This window comes from Ursus maritimus, unplaced genomic scaffold, assembly GCF_017311325.1.
Source record: "Ursus maritimus isolate PB19 unplaced genomic scaffold, ASM1731132v1 scaffold_7, whole genome shotgun sequence".
In the NCBI taxonomy this organism is placed as follows: Eukaryota; Metazoa; Chordata; class Mammalia; order Carnivora; family Ursidae; genus Ursus; species Ursus maritimus.
Genome location: NW_024426885.1, coordinates 75,103,536 through 75,123,844, shown reverse-complemented (window position 1 = coordinate 75,123,844; position 20,309 = coordinate 75,103,536). Strand labels below are relative to the sequence as shown.

General features: G+C 38.7%; 1 protein-coding gene across 15 annotated transcripts in view; it reads right to left on the bottom strand.

Annotated features, from left to right (window-relative positions):
- The window catches only part of PCDH15 (protocadherin related 15), a 768,547-nt gene that overhangs the window by 442,876 nt on the left and 305,362 nt on the right, over positions 1 to 20,309 (bottom strand). For 14 of the 15 annotated variants that reach the window (XM_040624601.1, XM_040624600.1, XM_040624598.1 and 11 more), the window contains 2 exons: positions 18,421 to 18,531; positions 5,218 to 5,388 (listed from right to left, as the gene is read on the bottom strand). In XM_040624601.1, the coding sequence (XP_040480535.1) occupies positions 5,218 to 5,388; positions 18,421 to 18,531 (282 nt within the window). The remainder of the gene's footprint in view (positions 1 to 5,217; positions 5,389 to 18,420; positions 18,532 to 20,309) is intronic. The other variant, XM_040624594.1, reaches the window with a different exon arrangement.

Sequence of the window (20,309 nt, the reverse complement as noted above, 5' to 3'; positions counted from 1 at the left end):
TACTAGTGACATGCTCAATGCTTTGGGAGCTCATTGGGTATATGGTGCGAATATTGCTGCTTTTATTTTAAACAGTGAACGATCAGATCAGAACTATATTTCAAAAACATAACTGCCTTCAGTGAGATGATGCTCTGGGGTCTAGAGTAGAAAGTATGTTTTTTTGTTGTTATTGTTTTTTTTTTTTTAAGATTTTATTTATTTCTTCAGACAGAGAGAGAGCATGCGAGTCAGGGGAGGGGCAGAAGGAGAGAGAGAGAGAAAGAGAATCTTGAAGCAGACTCTGCACTGATCGTGCAGTCCCCACACAGGGCTCAATCCCACGACCCTGAGATCCTGACCTGAGTCAAAACCAAGAGTTGGCTGCTTAACTGACTGAGCCACCCAGGTGCCTGGAGGGTATGTCTTTAAATGCATATTTTGGCAGTGGAACTGTGCATTGCACATATGTGAGTAACACCTTGTAGACACTGCAGAAGGGATCTGTGGAAACGGATAGAGTTTCGGGTAGGGGTCAGGGAAGTGAAGGTCCGAATCCACAATGACCTCAAAGGTAACAGGAGGTGAACAAGAGAAGGATGAGAACGTTAGAAAGGATAATGAGGCATCTGTGGAAAGCACATGTAAAAATATCTAGAAAAAGTGAAAAATGCAAGCTTGGAGGTCAGGAAAGAGTCCAAGTCAGAAAACACTTCCACAATGCATGGATCATCCCTATTTGAAGAAAAATAGAACCCCTTGGTATTGATGGTTTGATGAATCTTAGTGAAAACTATAGTGAAAAAAAAAAAACTTTCAAAAGATAGAAGTCCGGAAAATCACCAAGATTTAAGAATAAGCAAAAAATAAATAAATAATTAAACAAATATGTAAGTAAAACTTCAAGCAGAGAGATTTAGTTAGGAAAAACAAAACAAAACAAGCCATCAAAGATGTAGGAGGAGAAACCCAGGGCCATGAAGGGGAGGAAGAGAACCAGCAGTTTCATAAAAGAGGAGAGGAGGACATTACTGGATTGCTCAATGAGCATGAGTCAAGAGGAAATTATCAATGTTGTATATCACTGCAGATCACTGCCACTCCCGTAATAACTGGGAAAGCTTCCCTGGAAGGGGAAAGCACCATAAATACAGCAGAGGAGCTGTCTTTGACAGTTACATGAAAACCAGAGTTCTTTGAGACAGATTATATACAGTGCCTGTGGGTAGACAGTTGTGGGACCCAACTCCACAGGGATGGGAAGAGCTCATTGGAGTGTGGATCCTAGCTCCTAGATGACCATCCTGTCAAGCACTAAGTAAAGGGAGGTACATCTAGGAAACACATAGATAATACATCATATTATCACACTACAGTGTTTCTCATCAGGGACAAATTTCTCAGCAAAATACCAACCAACCAACCAAAAGGATGGACTGTGACATCATGAAAGAAAAGCAAGTGTGAACATTTGCAATGTCTTTGTGCTTCAAGAGAAAACAGAGAAAATAGAGCTGTGGTTTTCTGTGGTCTCCAAAATCTATGGGAGTTTTCCACAACATCAGGAAACTTCAACCAGATAAGCATAATAACTTCACAGAGTCAGAAATTGAGAATAAATTTACACAATATTGGAGAGGACTCATCTCATCCTACTTATGTCCTCGATTAGCACAGAGTTGGGCATACATCAAGGGCCAGTACATACTTAACAAATTAATAAATGAATAATAATTAGCACAGAACTACAAATGGGGGCCACCTGGGTGGCACAGCGGTTGAGCATCTGCCTTCGGCTCAGGGCGTGATCCCGGCGTTATGGGATCGAGCCCCACATCAGGCTCTTCTGCTAAGAGCCTGCTTCTTCCTCTACCACTCCCCCTGCTTGTGTTCCCTCTCTCGCTGGCTGTCTCTCTGTCAAATAAATAAATAAAATCTTTAAAAAAAAAAAAAAGAACTACAAATGGCTTTCGTACCCTAGAGACATCAGATCTATATATTTACATATCCAATATAATATTAATCTTAGTGTTTGTGAAGACAGGACTTTTTGCTGAAGACAATTTTCTGCTGTAGAAAAACATATAAAACATTCACTCAATAAGTTTCTCTGTAAACACATGATTATTTGTATTTCAATAAATAGTTTATTTTTATTTTTATTATATCCTGGTTCATGAGTTAAACACTGTACCAGACTTCCTTTTAAAGTTTTTCTGAGCTGATAAATTCTGCATGCATTGTGGCGGAACGAAGAATGGTTTTTCAAGTCAAGAGTACCACTGAGGTAATTGGTGGAAAATTTCACATCAACACAGAAGGTGAGCAGGTGTCAAAGCTTTCAAAATTTGAAGAATTAGTTCAGAAAAGGATCAGCAAGTATGTAATTACAGTCATCATGTCTTGTTTAGCTGACATAAATGGTTAGTTCTCTCGCTCTGAATAGCAAGATTTATTTTATTGAAATTTCTAGAAATTTTAGCAAAATATGTAAAGGAAACTTTTAAGAAAGGATTTTTTTTAAATGGAAAGGACAGACATAAACACAGCAATCTGAATGTAAAACTCAAAATCTCGCTCTAGTTCTTAACCCTCGTGAATGAGGGGGGGATCAGAAGAGGCATAGGCAGAAAAGAGCCAGGAAACCTGATGCCGGCACAATGGAGATTTCAGGTTCCAACAACCACCACGATAAGATTTCCGTCCCCAGATGTTCTTACAATGTGACTTCTACACGCCTCCTATCAGGAGATGGTACCTGCTGTTAGTCCTTGAATCTGGCTGAGGTTTAACTACAACAGAAGGGACACTGTGGATTGCAAGGCCAATTCCTACAAGTTTTGCCTCATGCCCTTGGGAAGCTAGTTCTTGAACCCAGTGCCTCGGTGTGAGAAGCCCAAACAGCCCAAGGGAGACCTGCGTGCAGTGGGAATGAAGCTGCAGCTCACAGGCCTGGCTGGGCTCCAGCCAACAGTCAGAATCCACTCGCTGAGTGAACCATCCTCACACTGGTACCCAGGCCTCAGGCAAGGATCCTCAGCTGGTGCTGTGCGGAGTAGAGATGAGATGGTCCCTCAAGTCTGCCCACGCTGTAGCTTTTATGTGCAAATTTAAAAACCATCATTTGAAGCCACTGAAATTTGGCGATTGTTTTATGCAGCCATTGGCAATCAGAACAGGTGCCTAAATTTGCAAGTAAATATATTTAGTTTTTTCTATGTGGCAATAAAAATACACCCCATATTAAATGAATATTTGCTGTCACTTTTCAAATATGTAAAATTAAAATTCTCCATTTCACAGAATGTTAAAGAAAGGGTCAATCTGGTAAAAGGGATGATGAAGCATAAAGTTTGATCATTCTGGATTTTATAGCATAGCACTTAATTCAGGAGACATGATTTTAAAACAGTTTTTACTTACTAGTTATAAGGCCATAAAAAGCTACATAAACTCTGTATGTCAGAGATCTCATCTCCCAAGTGACCTTAAGAGTGGTAGCTACCCACCAGGATTGCAGTGACCATTCTTGCTTTAGCCAGTTCATGACGAACTGAACAATCTATATAACCATTAGTCACTAGGATCATTTGTTTTCATTCCCCCAAATATGGAGCATGGCCTCATCTCTACGGTGCACTGCATGGAAATGAGATGGTCAGTCAGCCATCTGGAAGAGAGAGTAATGGATGCTCAGAGGTTGCTTGCCAACCTCTTCCCTCTTCCCTCAGGCCATCAAGCACTCTTAGAGTCATCGCACTGAGCCACCCACTCCAGTCACTGTGTCACTACCTTCTCTTGGGATCTCACGGAAATGACAGGTACATAAACTAACTCAAAAATAAATACTTAAAATATTTTTTCCTCATAATTTCAGTTAAGACTTTCAAAGAAAAAATTAACGTTCACTATCATTAATAGCCTTCTTACCGGAATATTCCACAAAATCCTGTGGTGACATATAACTTTAGGTGATCTACAACTATTTGTCCACACAATTTCTACATTAGCCTTTTTGTCTTCAAAATGACTCCACTGAGATGAAAATTCAATTATTTTCTTCATTAAATGCACATCGTAACATTTATTCTTTTTTTTCCTCCAACTTTTTTCCTCCGCATAAGCCAACTAGACCAGTATGTATTTATGCTGGAAGTCACAACAGTGAATCTCAACTATTTAAGATTTACTGACTCTTAAAGTAAGACTGAATAAGAACTTTGGATAAGAACCCTTAGCAGTGCCTAGAATGCAATGTCATTTACACTTAGGAGAAGGAATTTCTTTTTTTATACTTTAAACATCTCAAATACAGAGAGGATACCTCAAACTACAGTTCTTACAGGTTTGAGAAAAAAAAAAAATCAAACACCTTGCAACAAATTCTGACATCATGAGCCATGTTACTAACCCAGAAAGCTGAATGCTTTCCAGAGGAAATGAAAAGACATTCACCCCCTAGGAATTTGGCTTCTTTAAAAGAGAAGTATAATTCTTTCTTTCTTTTTTTTTTTTACTTTTAAGAGAGAAATTAATATTCTAGTTTATATTTTCCTTATAATTTTTATTCTTAGGCATAAATATTTATGACCCAGCCAGGTCCAAGGTGTAAACTCCAGGTTGACAGCAAATTAGAATTCTATTAGAATTTTTAAAAAGAGGTAGAAACAAAAACAAAACAGAGGCAGAATCAAGCATACCAGGTACACATTCGTGCCTTACCTTTCTGCTTCTTTAAAATACATCTTTAAGGATAGATATTTGCATTCAGGATTCATTAACTTCGACCTCCAAACAGCCAAGTGCAATCTCCAATAACACTGTAGGACTCTAAGAGGCTGACAAACACCCTGTTGACCCGTGTGTCTTCTGACTTAGGACTGTATGTTTGTTTATTTGGTGAATTTAAGGAAATGCTGAAGTTATTTCTTGGAGTTTCCTAGAATAGGTTGGCAACTGAACTCGGTTATGATTTATGGGTGGAAAAATAAAATAAAATAATCAGTGTCAAATGAATGGTTGCTTCCCGACACACTTGGGACTTTGTCAATGATGCAGTAATGCATGGGGACCAAACTTTGCCATACTCTCTGAAAATGATTTTAGACATAAATACCTTGTAATACCCATAGAGTGAAGTTTGCTCTTCCCACCTAATACATCCGCAAACTACTAGAACAGGATCTCACTGAGGTTAAAGAGGTATAAGTGAAGGGGAAAGAATGCAAGCACATTTACCGGAGTTCTCAATTCAGGGATGGCGGCTTGGTAGGTGAGCGGGTGACAATCACGCGTATTTGGCACCAGGACACAAGGAAGAAACATGGGACCCAAGTCATCTCCGTCCAGAATGTCCACCGTGAGGGTGGTGGTGGTGGTTCGCCGCTCATTCAGATTTTGTGCACGGTCCTGTGAAAGAGGGGAAAAAAAAGAAACACAAAAAACAATGAGATGGACCCAACATTCCCTTCAGCTTGACTAGACTGTAGACAGGTTTCTTCCCGATTACAGGCCTTGACTTCTCTTGGGGCATTTACTTTAGAAAACTTGCAACTGTACATACTTTCTCTGCCCTTTGAGCTGGCAATCTTCCTGCAGCTCGAACTTCTGCCAGTTTTATGATCCAGCACTCCTGCTCAAGGACGTGGGAGCCATCCCTTTGAAATGCAATCACCAAAGAAGACGGAGCCCCACCTCCCAGTCTCTGTGGGAGGGCAGGAGTCTAACATGCATAGGAGGCTTCCTCCAAGCTGTGACACTATCTCCCATCCTTCAAGTACAACACAATTTCACTTTTCCTTCAAGAAGGCCAATTAGCAAACACAGTGGGCTCTTGATTCCTCTACCCCACCCCGACCCCAGCTCTGTCTTTCATTTTTGATGATGTTTCAAGCAATGTAGACAGATTTTAGGGGTGCCTTGGTGGCTCAGTTGGTTAGGCGTCTGCCTTCGGCTCAGGTCATGATCCCGGGGTCCTGGGACTGAGCCCCACATCAGGCTTCCTGTTCAGTGGGGAGTCTGCTTCTCCCTCTCCCTCTGCCCCTCCTCCACTTGTGTGCACTCTCTCTCCCTCTCAAATAAATAAAATAATCTTTTTTTTTAAAGAAAAACTTTACATAAATTTTGGTTATTTCTAAAAACAAACAAGAACAAACAAACAAAACCCCCCTAATCCTCAGAAAAGTAAAACGAAGGGAGAAAACAGGAAAGAGAAGAAAACCTGCCAGGTCTGCTGCACCTTTAACAGAGAAATGTTTAATGGCTCATGGAAGCCTTTTCTGTTATCAAGTATTTTGAGACTGGCATTCCTGGTCTTCAGGGAGTGCCCTGTTGTCATTGAAATAACCTAGGTTTCTAGATGATAATTGTTTTATTTTGCTTCTTCATTCTTTGGGACTCAAAAGCTACAATTTCTAGGAAGAGCGCTCTTGTAGCAATAATGACAATTATCTATTCAACTTCCTCTCTTTTCCACGAAACATTCTATTATCAAGAGAACAGGGATTCTGTTTTTTTTTTTTTTTTTGTTTTGTTTTCCCCAATTATGGAGATATAATTGACAGAGCACTGCATGAGTTTAGGGTGTGCAATGTAATGATTTGACATACATATACGTGAAAGGATTTTACAATAGTTTTAGTTAATGTCAGTCATCTCATATAGACACAGGGGGAAAAAAAAATTTTTTTTCTTTTGATGAGAACTTCCATCTTGGCTCTTAGCAACGCTCTAGGTCTTCTTTCAGCCAACTTGAGTTCAGACTGCATTCCGTGTCCTTCTTATTGAAAGAGCAAAGTCTTCCTTACTCAGCTTGGCCAGGTGTACTTTTAGCTTTGAGGATAACTACAATCCCTACTTCTGAGACGTTGTTAGTTTCTGACGTGCATTTTCCATCCCAGGATCCCATCCGGGACTCTGCCTATAGGTAGCCATCATGTCTTCTCAGGCTCCTTTTGGCTCTGAAAATTTCTCCAACTTCCCTTGTTTTTGATTACCTTGACAATGTTGAGTACTGGTCAGGCGTTTTGTAGAAAGTTCTTCACTGGGGACATTGATGTTTTTCTCAAGATCAGACGGGGGTGATGCATTTTTGGGAGGAAGACCGTAGAGGTCCAGGGTCATGTCATCACATTACATTATTAACACGACTCATCTTTTATGCTAACCTTGATCACCTGGTTGAGGTTGTGTTCATTACATTTCTCCATTGTCGGTTTACTCTCTCTTTTTTCCCTTTTCATTTCTTTAGGGGAAAAAAAACACTATGTGCAGCCCCCGTTCAAGGGTGGAAGTGATTTCATCACATTTCATTTACACTAATTAAATTTATCTAAAGAGAGTTCACCAGGAAGACACAAGGTAGACACATCGGACCCAAGTCCTCTCTGTCCAGAACATCCACGTGAGAATGGTGGTGGTGGTTTGTCATTCATTATGGTAGAATCTAGAGTGTCTTTACTTTCATAGTATGTAGTTATTTTGAAAACTTTTATTTTTTCTGTCTCCTTAAAATTCTATTCTGTACAACTTCAACAGAGTGGTGGCTGCAGGGGGCCGAGAGAGCAGGAGTGCTCTCTGAGGAAGGACTGCTAAAGAGGTGTGAGGCTTCTTTTTGGGATGAAATATTTGGGAAATGGATAAAGGTGGCAGATGCACAACAGTGTCAATTGCCAAATGCTACTGAAATGTTGACTTCACAACGGCCAATTTTATGGTATGTGCATTGACCTCACTGATTCGTGTTGAAGTAATATACTCAGTTATATTGGATGAGGGGGTGGGTGAAACAGGTGATGGGGATTCAGGAGGACACTTGTGATGAGCACGAGGTGACGTACAGAAGTGCTGAGTTACTACATTGTACATCTGAAAGTAACATTACACTGTATGTTAAAAAAAGTGGTATCCTGGGGCGCCTGGGTGGCTCAGTCGTTAAGCGTCTGCCTTTGGCTCAGGGTGTGATCCCAGCCTTCTGGGATCGAGCCCCACATCAGGCTCCTCCGCTGGGAGCCTGCTTTTTCCTCTCCCACTCCCCCTGCTTGTGTTCCCTCTCTCGCTGGCTGTCTCTCTCTCTGTCAAATAAATAAATAAAATCTTTAAAAAAAAAAGTGATATCCTAATGGACTGATATTTTATGTTGCTTAGTGTTTTCCTGTGTGACATCTACCAGACATCAATATTTGCTTACCAGTTAAAAACATCTCTCTCTACCCATCACCAGTCCATCCCATTCCCCCACCCCCCTCCCCTCTGAAGCCCTCAGTTTGTTTCTCAGAGTGATGGGTAGTGAGGAGGGCACGTGTTGCATGGTGCACTGGGTGTTATACGCAACTAATGAAGCATCGAGCTTTACGTCGGAAACCAGGGATGTACTGTATGGTGACTAACATAATATAATAAAAAAACATTTTAAAAAAATCTCTCTCAAGCTTTGTGTACAAGTCTGAATTTCAGTTATGTTCTTTCCCAATCTGGTTGCTCAAGAAAGGTTGTAAGGAAGGTTTCTAGGGTAAAATCTCAGAAGGCAGAAAAATCTCTGTTGGTGGAATTTTGCCTAGGCAATTGTTCAGGAATATAATAACTCTGTGACTCCAACTGCTTTAGTGTTTATAACCATTATAAGATAGACTGTGGTCAAATTGTGGGGGGGGAAATGTTTAAATTTCCACGGTGTGAAGACCACTAAGGGTCGCGAAGTTGATATAAAGACTATTTTAAAGATATTTGAGATTGAACATATACAAAAAGACATCTTCTTTTATCTCACTAAAAACCAGAAACTTCTGGAAACGAGGCTGCCATGAATGGTTACGGCCATTGAGAAAACAAACAAACCCAACTAGCAAACAGTAGTTCCTACATGAACATACATTATCACAAAGTCCTTATCTCCTGCTCATTCTCATTAGAAGCCCATGTGTTTCCACAGAAACCTCTTCTCCCTGCTCCCCCAGAAAGGTATGTTGCACACCCTGGTCCTTAGCAGTTCAGGGAGCCACTCCTGCTTGACCCATACACATGTGAAAGATTTTGTCCTGTTATTTCTGCTTTTGTCAGTGCAATCTGCAAGTCCCCAATTAGTATATCTAAGAGTATGGAGGAAAATATAATTTCCCTTTCTCAAAAAAGGGGAAAATATAATTGAGATTAATTACTACAAGATTGGAGTAATAATTATGATTGGCTGAACTTATAGGATATAGAGATTTTTACGAAGTCCTTTAATTGTTGTAAATTTTCTTTGTCTCTTCATTATATTCGAAACAGTTGAAAGTACAGTAGGAGCAGCAAATGACATGTGAGATAATTTTGGTGGTTCACAAGTTAGCTTTTAAAACTATATTGTTTACATGTATGAGTTTTGAGTACATATAGAAAACTTTTTTTTTCACTGAAGCATAGTTGACACACGATGTCGTATTCGTTTCAGATGTACAATATAGTGATTCAACACATAATGCTATGCTGTGCTCACTATGAGTGTAGCTACCATCTGTCATCACACAGCGCTATTACAATATCATTGACGATATTCCCTATGCTGTGTCTTTTATTTCCATGGGTTATTAATTCCATAACTAGAAACTGGTATCTCCCACTCCCCTTCACCCATTTGCCCATTCCCCACTCTTCTCCCCTCTGGCAACCACCAATTTTGTTGAAAAATCTTAATTTGGAATAAATTCATGAATTTATTTTAAATTTTAAAAACCACAACTGGCTTATCAAACCTATCATTTTAAAATTATGATTACTTAGGATGAAGTTTTTTCAAAAGACCAAATCAACCTGAATTTATAAAAAAGTATTAGGTAAATAACATGTTTTAATTAGTATAGATGTGGCAAAAATATTTTAATACTCAGAAGCAGCATTTCTACACTTGCATACCACACAACCTTACCCCTCATATACCATCAGCAAGTCACTGTAGTAAACAGAGTGGAGTATTTATCCAAACTCTTTCTTTCAGTCTGTCGGCAGCAAATCTCACTGTTCTCTGCTTCACTACTCCATAATATAGGTACGAGCGCATGAGGGTGGGTGCAGGTTTCATTCCCAAAATACTTAATGTAGACTTCTATCTCATATTGTCACCAGCTAGACCCCAGGACCTCACTTTGACTGTCCACCTGCTTGTACTCACCAACCTTTGTGGTGCATTTTCCCTTGAACTCTTCTCTCCAGCTTATTTCTTTACTCAGACAAATGGAAACTGGAAACCACACCTCACATGAGCAACTGTCCTGACAAGACCTAGAGCTGGCCGAGACCACCCTGACCAGTTGAGCTTAATCCCCAACTTGTGGCTGTGCAGATGGACCACGGCATGATCTCTAGAATGACTGATGACCACATTAACCTCATTATAATACTAAAACGTCCACCCAAGGAAGGACATGAGCCTCATTTGCACAATATGGGCAGGTTTCCTTAAGACGCATACGTGACCCCATGCCCCCATGCTCTACATAGGATGACGAGGCTCCCCTATCTAAATATTCATCCTAACCCTGAATGAATGGGGCCCATCCATTCAGGAGTCACAGCTTCGGAAGTCATTCCTTGTAATCTCCTTGCTTGCTGCAAATAAAGTGTTCTTTGTGCAACCACTCACGTGGTGCAGCTTTTGACTCACCAAGGAGCCAATTCACATGGGTTCAGTTATAATATTGAGAAAAGATAACTGCTTATAAAGTGTTGATCTATAAAATAAAGTTTTGTAATGATCTATAAAAATTACTTGGAAAAAAATACAAAGAAGCTATTGTCAGAGAAGAAAAATAATTTTCTCTCCACCCTTCTAGCTTCTTGGCTGAGACCTCATATAATAGAGAACACATTAGCAGGGAAAAACCCCAAGCAGTTTACTGATATGTGCACCTACTGTATACACACAGATACCAGGAAAACTGAGTAACTCCGCCAAATGACCAAAGCTATCACCTTAAATACCAATTCCAGTTAAAGACTAAATAAGACATGGGGGGTGGGGGAGTGCCAGGTTTTCAGGCAAAGCACAGTAAACACGGGAGTCGCTGTCTTGCAGGTGTACGTCCAGACCTTCCCCACTGATGGGAGCTTGTCCAGATCCAGTCATTCTCATCTTCCTGGTGGGAGAGGGACACCCTTGCAAGTGGAGACTTCTCGTGTAAGAGCAAACTGATCTTCCAAGAGAGAAGTGTTTCTACATGGTTTTCAGAGCTCCTCTGTTGTCTGCCGTTTTGAAAACCTAATCAGCCTAAAATAATCCTTATGCCAGGAAGGTATATTTTGGGGTGATACATCCTGCTCCTCTTTACTTCCATCAACAGACAGGTAGCACTGAGAAATACCAGCAGCCTCTCTACAGGTGTGGAGTCTCCCCATGATTTGCACTTAAAAACGTATTATAAAATGTAAGGAGAAATATGGAAGCAGGTCTCCTGCACACTGCACACGTGTAAGCCCATGGAAGGCTTTAGTACTTCTCCCAGTTTAGAACCAAATTTGATCTAAAAAATTCATCTAAAACATAGCCCCTGGCAATTCAGATAAAAACTGAAATGAAAAGAACCTTCTCCTCTTTCTAGTAAAATGTTACTGCTCAAGACTGTTCTAGATAAAAGAAATAACATTCTAAATTGGGAGTGGTATAAATAAAACATAATTATGTGCATGAATGTTTTATGTGATATCCTGAAGTCTATATTTCCATTCATTGCTATGTGAGAATCCAAAACATATTAAGAACTATCATCCCAAAAAATTCCTTCCTCCCTTCCTCCCATTTTCATTCCTCATTTCTCTTATTTCCTTTATGAAATTAAGATTTTTAAGTTTTAAACATTTAAAAATAAGACAATATTTCATTGATTTAAAAATTATGGATGTAACTGGCAAGAAAGAATATATCTCTTTTAAAAGTTATTCAAGTTTGACTGTTTAATTTGTATTTTCTCAGTGTCATTACTCTTTCACATGTCATTTACACATTTGCTAACATTAAACATTAACTTACATGAAACTTTAATTAGATACCGTAAAAACAAGTCATTAACTATTGTGAGTTCAGCTGTGCAAGGAATTGCAGGTGATACAAAGAATAATCCAGCATCAAGGCTGAAATGGAGGAATTTAAAAGCATACACATATCTTCAACATAGAATCAAGAAAGTCATAAGAAATATTCAGGAAAGGGGTGCCTGGGTGGCTCAGTTGGTTAAGCGTCTGCCTTCGGCTCAGGTCATGTCCCAGAGTCCTGGGATCGAGCCCCATTTTGGGCTCCCTGCACTGACTTGGTCCCTGAATCCTTAGCCTCTTTATTCAAAGCCTCCAATCCTCTGGCCCCGGATGATGGCAACATAATGTGCAACTCTTTGGAATCATATTGTAACATATGCCGGCATAGCAGAGACACCTGCTGTCTTTGAATGAATTATTTACTAAATAAGTAGAAATTTTCATCAATACACTGCAATTCGGAAGAACTGATTTCTTTTTAAGCACGGAGAACTTCAAAGATATTTAGTTTTAGAAAGAGCTCAGAGATAACTAATTCATTGTCATAATCCACACTTCTTACCAAGCACATTTTTTTATAAAATTGCAAATTATTTTAAACTATGACAATGTTAAGGCAATAAAACACCTCTGTCAGATGATAAGACTTCAATCCTTTTATCCCAATCAAAAGGCTTTCTTACTGTAAAATAGCTTAATTGCCCACTATTCTTTGATCAAATGAGATGAATGCTAATTTCTAATTCACTCAGTATCTGCTCTCTATTTAGAAGCGTATTAAGTTAAATATTTGTTGTTTGGAGTGGGGCCAGGAATGATGTGGACTCTACCAAATACTATGAAATTACACGAATCTCAGTTTTAAAGTGAGTGTGGAACAGACATGCTGATCTTCTGATTTCTTGTTGAGCCATAGGAACCTCAGAATAGAGATGTCCAACATTTACGTACTTGGTATTCAAGTGGTTTGTAGCTTAAAAAAAAATGGCTAGAAGCACCTACTAGACTGACTCATAGATACATACATTAAAGACTCTCTCATTACCTTATCAGGTATTTGCAGTATAGAAAGAAAAAAAATGCTACATAGAGTTGGCCTGCGTCTCCTGACCCTGACTCAGTTAGTGAAGACCAGGGAGGTATTTGTCTTGCTTCTGTCCACCGATGATAGATGGAATATCACTGACTGAAAATTTAAAACTTATCCTAGAGTAACTTGATTCTGTTAGATTCCTTTATGCAAACGAGAAAAAAGAAGCAACAAGATTGTGTAGGTCTAAACCATTTTAGAAATGAGTTTTTCTTTTTCTTCAAAGTGTTTTTTTGTTTGTTAGAGATGCTTACCTAATTTTCCTTAATTTTTATGCATACTTGTAGATAGAATAGCATGCTATTTTGCATCTCCACATGTTTACATGTCTTTAGGACCGGAACATTTTGTATTTGTTAATCACCAAGCATCGTCTTCCTATTTCACTCCTATTCCCCAAGAATACACCCAGGAAATTCGCAGAGCTGAAAACAGGGGTGTACAATTCAGCACTTACTCCATAATCAGTAGAAACTAGAGATGAGGGAAAGTCAGAGTGGGGGCTAGTTTTGAAAAGTTGTTTACATAAGTTGATATCCAAAAGTGTACAAAATGATTTTTTTTTACATCCAAACCCATATAATTATAATGTTTACATAATGTTTTGAATATTCGTAGTATTAAAAGGAAAGACAGAGATAAGAAAAAAATAGTATTTTTAGGAATTATCATATCTTATTATGAAAGACAATTAGTGTCCCTATTCTAGGGTTTTTGATATTTGAGAAAATATTAAATTTGTACTGTTATTGATAAGGTAACAGAAATTACTCTGGCTATGATTCTAAATTAAATGTAAACTTTTTCCTTCTGACAATTAATCAAGAGCTCTTGAGTACCTAAGAATCCTTAGTATTTCCCTTAGGATAATGCTAATACAAAAGAGAGCTGGTTTTGAATAATATATATGTATAAAGAGATGAGTTTGATTCCTTTGTGATTTAAGGTAATATATCAAAATTGGAGTTTGTGGTACAGACTATATTGGAAATTTCAATAGAAAGAAAACCCACTGATCTTTGTATAACTCTGAACTTTCTTTTTTAGATTTCTTTTCCTTCTGTTTTCTAGAATTAATCATTCCCTCATTGCATATTCATATTTAAAATAAACTGCGGGTAATAATGTTGCAAATATTCTCAATAAAACAAGCGACAAGTTTTCTTATTTATGCTAACCCAAACTCTCCTGGCTTATTTAAGAGTAACAACATGTCCACATAGATAAAAAGAAACTTCCTAATTACATGAAATTTGAATAGTTTCCTTTGCATATCAATCAAATCTTAGTACCACAAGAAAAGCCAGATTCAAATTGAGTACTTTCAGTAATTTATCATCAGACCTCTACCCTCTTAGATACCATCTACTTTAAAATCAAAATTGATCGCTCATATTTCAAGTCTCTTTATGACTCCAAGAGCATAATGTAGGTTTTTAATGTACATGATCTACGCTGTGCATTGATTCACACACCATTGACAAATAGTAATAAAAAACCCCAAAGAATATAACAATATAATTAGAAACATATAACAATCTATGGACTTCATGATTCCATGTAAACATAACAATATAAATTATATAGATGAAGGGGTTCAGGACAGCCCCCCCTTAAATGTACAACTTCGGCTTATTGTGAGCTGAAGTCACCTGAGACTGTGTGGGTTCAAGATAAATTTCGTCCTTCCCTTAACCACATAGAAGAATCTAAATTGGGGTCTTTCCCAGAACAAAGGTTATTAACGGAGATAAATGCTATCTGAGTGACCCACCTGTATGGTAGGACAAACATCTAATTATCAGACATATGCTTCTCTTGCTGGGGGATGTGTATCCCTTTCCTCTGAAGCCCCAGACCCCCACACCCTTCTCCCTAGTTCTGGATGACACAGAGACCTCATCCTGTCTGACTCTCTTTGTAATTCCTATGTCTATGTAGATTCCCCACAGGTTCACCTATTACATTTGATTTTCTTCTGTGAATCTGTCTCATGTCAATTTGATCCTTAGTCCAGCTAGAAGGACCTTTGAGAGGACAGGGATTCTTGTTCCCCGACATAGATGTTGGCATATACGAAGCAGTCAATGTTTAACGACCATCTCTCTGAGAGAAGCAGCTCTGATTGTATCATTTGTCACTTTCCATATTCTAGGATCTACCACCATGGCCACAAAGGTGAGGTCCCTGAACTCGGAGCTGGGAAGAGACCCACAATCAGTCCCCAAGCAAGATGAGTCTGCTTCAGTTCTAACAACCCACGGTTTTAAGTAAATTATGTGACTAAGATGTAGAGGCAATGACGAATTCTTTACCATTTGTGGAGGAGTGATATGCTGTTAACACTTTGGGAAATAATATGGTGCTATTTACTAAGATTAAAAATATATGTCTATATATACATACATATGCATGATTTTTTCTTACAGTAATTCCATTTTTAAATTATCAATTTTTTAAAAGATTTTATTTATTTATTTGAGAGACAGAGTGTGTGTGAGCAATGGGGTAGGGTCAGAGGGAGAGAGAGAGAGAATCTTAAGCAGACTCCACACTGAGCAAGGAGCCAAATGCAGGGCTCCATCCCAGGATCCTGAGATCATGACCTGAGCCAAAATCAAGAGTCTGATACTTAACCAACTGAACCACCCAGGTGCCCCTAAATTACCCATTTTTGAACACTCAAGTGTCAGTACGTAAGTAGTTTATAGAATACTGTAATGATATGAGAATATATTCCAAGCATTCGTCTTAAGTATATTTGTGGTTGCTAACTTGCTAATCTTCACAAGAACTCTATGTGGTGTGTTTTATTAATATCCTCATTTTACTAGGTAGGAAACTAATGTGCAGCATATGCCCAAAGTCACACAACTAGTCAACAGCAGCACTGGCATTTAAATCCAGGCAATGTAGTTCTAGAATTCATGCTTTTGCCACAATATTGCACTCACTGCCTCTCACAGGAGTCATGAGGGTAGATATCACCCCCTCCCGCGCCAAAAAAACAAAACAAAACAAAAAATAGAAAGTATAGTTGGATAAATTAAAATGCACCCTAATTTTGGTATATTCTAAAACCATTAAAAGGATATAGCTCTGAAAGTTTTTAAAAACACTAAAAAGTTTTCATCTCTTATATTTCACATTCACATTTTATACTGTGTAACTTAAGTTTATAATAAAAATTTTTACAGATAAATTAACCTTTTCTTTAATTTCTTGCCAATTCTGTGCCTTCCTTTTGATGTTTCGTGCATATCCTTCTATTTCATAATTTTATCCCTGAAATGCTAAAAATTTAACATTCCCTCCCTCACTAATGGGCAGTCTAGCAAACTGCATACAAATTGTTCCAGGTGTCTTTATAAATATTTTAAATTAAGTAGCAATTCAGATGTTTTAGCTTGAGTTTCTTTAAAAACAGATACCTCATTGTAAATAGCAGAATAAAAACTAGTTTTCAAACACATTCCAGAGCAATCTTACTTTTCCTTACATTTTGTTAGAGGTTCTGAGTCAGGCAAGGGAAACTGTATTTTTTTTCTTCTCATTTTCACTTGTATGGAAATAATATTTAAAAAGAAAGATTTCAGGGTTTTGAGGAGCTCTGAGAGGTTCTCCCCGGTAGATTTTACTTTTTCTTATATCTGCTGTTTCTACATTAGCCTCTGCCCCTTGGTGTCAAGGCACTGAATTGAAAAACAACAAACTGGAAAATTTTGAATGTAAAACTAGAAATTTGGCTTCAAAAATTAGATTTCTATATGTCTATATCTACTATCTACCTAGTATATATAACAGATAAATGTGTGTATATATATGTTATATAAAAATAAATATATTTATATAAGTAAATATATTTATATATTATAAATATATAAAACAATATAAATATATAGATATAAATTATATATTTAAATGTATATATACACAGACAAAATATCCCCCCCTTTCTGGCAAAATATCTTTAGGACAAAAATGCCACTGAGTGACAGCTTGTTACATATAAACTTGTTCAGAAGAGCTGATGGAGGATGCTTTCCTTTCGCCCCTCTCTGCTGTCTTTCTGTTCTGCTCTATGAATAGGATGACAATGAGCTCAGGAGTCCTTATAGGCACAGGCTGCCTTCAGAGTCTAATAACCTTTTCAGAACATGATCCTGTCACTTGCTCTGGACCTTTGTCAATATTGGAAGCTATCTGTAGCCAGCCCTATCAGCTGTTTGCTGAAATATTAGCCCCATTCTTCTTGTTAACAGACTCTTCATTTTCTCCTCTTCCTTCTTCTCCCCACGCTCACCCCCGCCCCCAGCATTATCAGTGCGTCCAGCTTCAGGAGATGCACAGAACTTGGTGTAATCCAGAGGTGATTACCTCATTCCCCTTTGCTACATACAGTCTTCCTCAACCTCCTTTCTCTATGCTGCCTCTTGGGATCCCAGGCTGGAAGAGGAAGTTGGTTGGGAAAGGTCCTGGGAAGAGTTTCCTTGCAATAAGAAGGAGGAATAAACAAACATAATAGGAGTCCTAGTTTTGCCCCTTTCCACTTGCTTACCCTCAGACTTTGCAGCTGTGATGTCTAAGGCTGTGGTATTCACTAGCACCTGACAAACAAGGCATTGGAAAAAATAACCAAATTTCAGGAAAGGGGCACAACATAAGGAGAGAAATAACCTGAGTTCTTGGTGATATACTTGAGCTGTCAAACCAACCCTTGATCTACATGAATCTAGGGGTTTTATTAAAATAATAATAAATGTCCATGTTATGTAAGCAACAATTTTTCCGATGTTCTGTTCATGCTGTGCACACATCCTGGTTATGGTCATAGTAGCTGACACCTACTGAGCAACTATTCAAGAAATGGCAGCCATGGGGGAGAAGATTGCCAACTGGACAGTTTTTCCCTTCCTTTAGTGTACTCTGGAATCCCCCTGGGGAGTTAATAAAAATGCAGGTGTTCCATTTCTACCCTTTGAAATTTTTATTCAGAGGGTCTGAGGTTGGGTCCAGGAATCTGCATGTTTACTATACACCCAAGGTGATTCTGCTGTTGACGTTCCGTGTATCACACTGAGAAACACTTCAGTGTGAGCTGAAGGCAAATTATTGAAGAGTGGGCACGAGTGATTCAGAGGGAAGGAAATAGTGAGTAGAAACAATCTTCCTGTCCCATTCCATCCCATTCCCCATCGAGAAGATTATAATATATAAATTATGCTGTGGGCAGCCTACCCTTTGAGGCCATAAATTACACCAAGGACTCTGAGAGCACTTACACATTTTTGGCAAGTTCTTTACTTCATACGTTGCCCAGAGGGAAGCTAGGGAAATTGAATACTCACATTAGCTTGGATGATGACAAAGTACCGAGTCTTATCTTCATAGTTGAGCCTCTTCCTTAACACTACGTTTCCAGTCAACATGAGGGGAATTTCGAAGGTGTCATTGGACATCTGCAAATAGGGAAAGATACAGAATCAACTCCTTCGAATATAAGATGAATTGGAGAATGCAGTGTTGCAACTTAGTCCTTTGAGAGTTACAGAGAACATGCATATAATCTGAAAATAGAATATTGCCTGTAAGCTTCAGATTTCATACTCTCATCATTTTTTAAAGATGTATTTATTTATGAGAGAGAGAGAGAGAGAGCGTGCGCATGCAAGAGAGAGAGAATCTCCAGCAGACAGAACCAGCTCTGGGCTCCATCCCAGGACCCAGAGATCATAACCTGAGCTGAAACCAAGAGTCTGACACTGAACTGATTGAGTTATCCAGGTGTCCCAATATTCTCAACATTTTTAAAAAACTTTGCATGATGATCAATGGGTTTCACCAGGGTCATTTGATAATAACCAGGAAACTTGTTTCTTGTGGCCGTTTTTCATATATTTTAGGGTTCCCCATCAATAGCCCTGGGATACTTCTAAATCAAAGTTCAGGTACCTGGAAATCTTCTCTGCTACCACCATTTGTTGTATCACCAAAGAGTTCAAACATTGCAGTTTATGATTTCTATATAATATTCTTTTACAACATTGGTAGAGGGGAGGGAAATGGGAGGAGGAGGGCGATGGTGTCTTGTACTTGGTTCTGTGAGTTCACGTCATTACCCAGAGCAGGTCACTCTTTCAACCAAAAAAAAAAAAAAAAAAAAAAAAGGGCACTCCTGGTATTTCTCGAGAGGAATAACCAGAACATTTTGGAAACCAGCACAAATGCCTTTGCTTTAAATGTAGTCAATCAGTTCAGCAGCTATTCATCCCTAAACTCATTCTTTATTTATTTTAGATAAAATTCAATGAAAATGATGGCAAAAGAAAAGAGAAGGGAAAAAAAAAAGGAAAGAGAAGAAAAAAAAGAAAGCTCGATTTTAACTATTCTGATTTTGCTCATGGGCTAAATAAAAGTGCTTTGTTTTAGTGATGAGTTTGCAACATTGGTAATTAAAATTTAATGATTTTGGATAGTACAAATGCCTGATTCTTCTCTGTTCCACATCTAGTATAAACGTTCATCCACATCATAAAGAAAATACAGGTAGCGGAACAAAGATGCTGATAGTACAAGTGACCATCTTTGATTTACCCTGTATTAAGACCAGAATAGAAACTCCATCCCCTCTGTTTTGTGTAAGTTTACTAAAAAAATACTTTTCACAGTAGATCTGTTTATATGACATTCGAAAATGATGACAGTAACGTTGAACATAATAGCAGGTGTGACAGATTCCTGAGGGAGCCCTGTCTATCCTCACTTCCTGATAGACATCTCATGTCTTTGTATAAAACCCCCCCTTGAGTGTGGGAGGGGCTGTGACTTGCTTCTAACCAATAGGATACAGCATAGGTAATGAACTGTCACTCTTGTGCTGCATTGTGTCATGGACTCCATCTTGCAAACAGACTGGGTCTAGACACTCTCCTTGCAGTACTCAGAGGTATACAGCAAAGGAACTCAGTGTGGTCTAGACTGGGTCTAGACACTCTCCTTGCAGAACTCAGGGGTATACAGCAAAGGAACTCAGTGTGGTCTCTCAGAGCTGGGAGCAACTTCTAGCCAACAGTCAGCAAGAAGCCAATGCCTTCTATCTTAAAATCATAAAGAAATGAATTGTGACAGGACTCTCAGTTTAGCTGGAAGGAAAATTCTTCCTTAGTGGAGCCTCCACAGGGAACCTAATCTGGTCAACACCCACATTGCAACCTTGTGAGAGCCAAGCTGAGTTTAG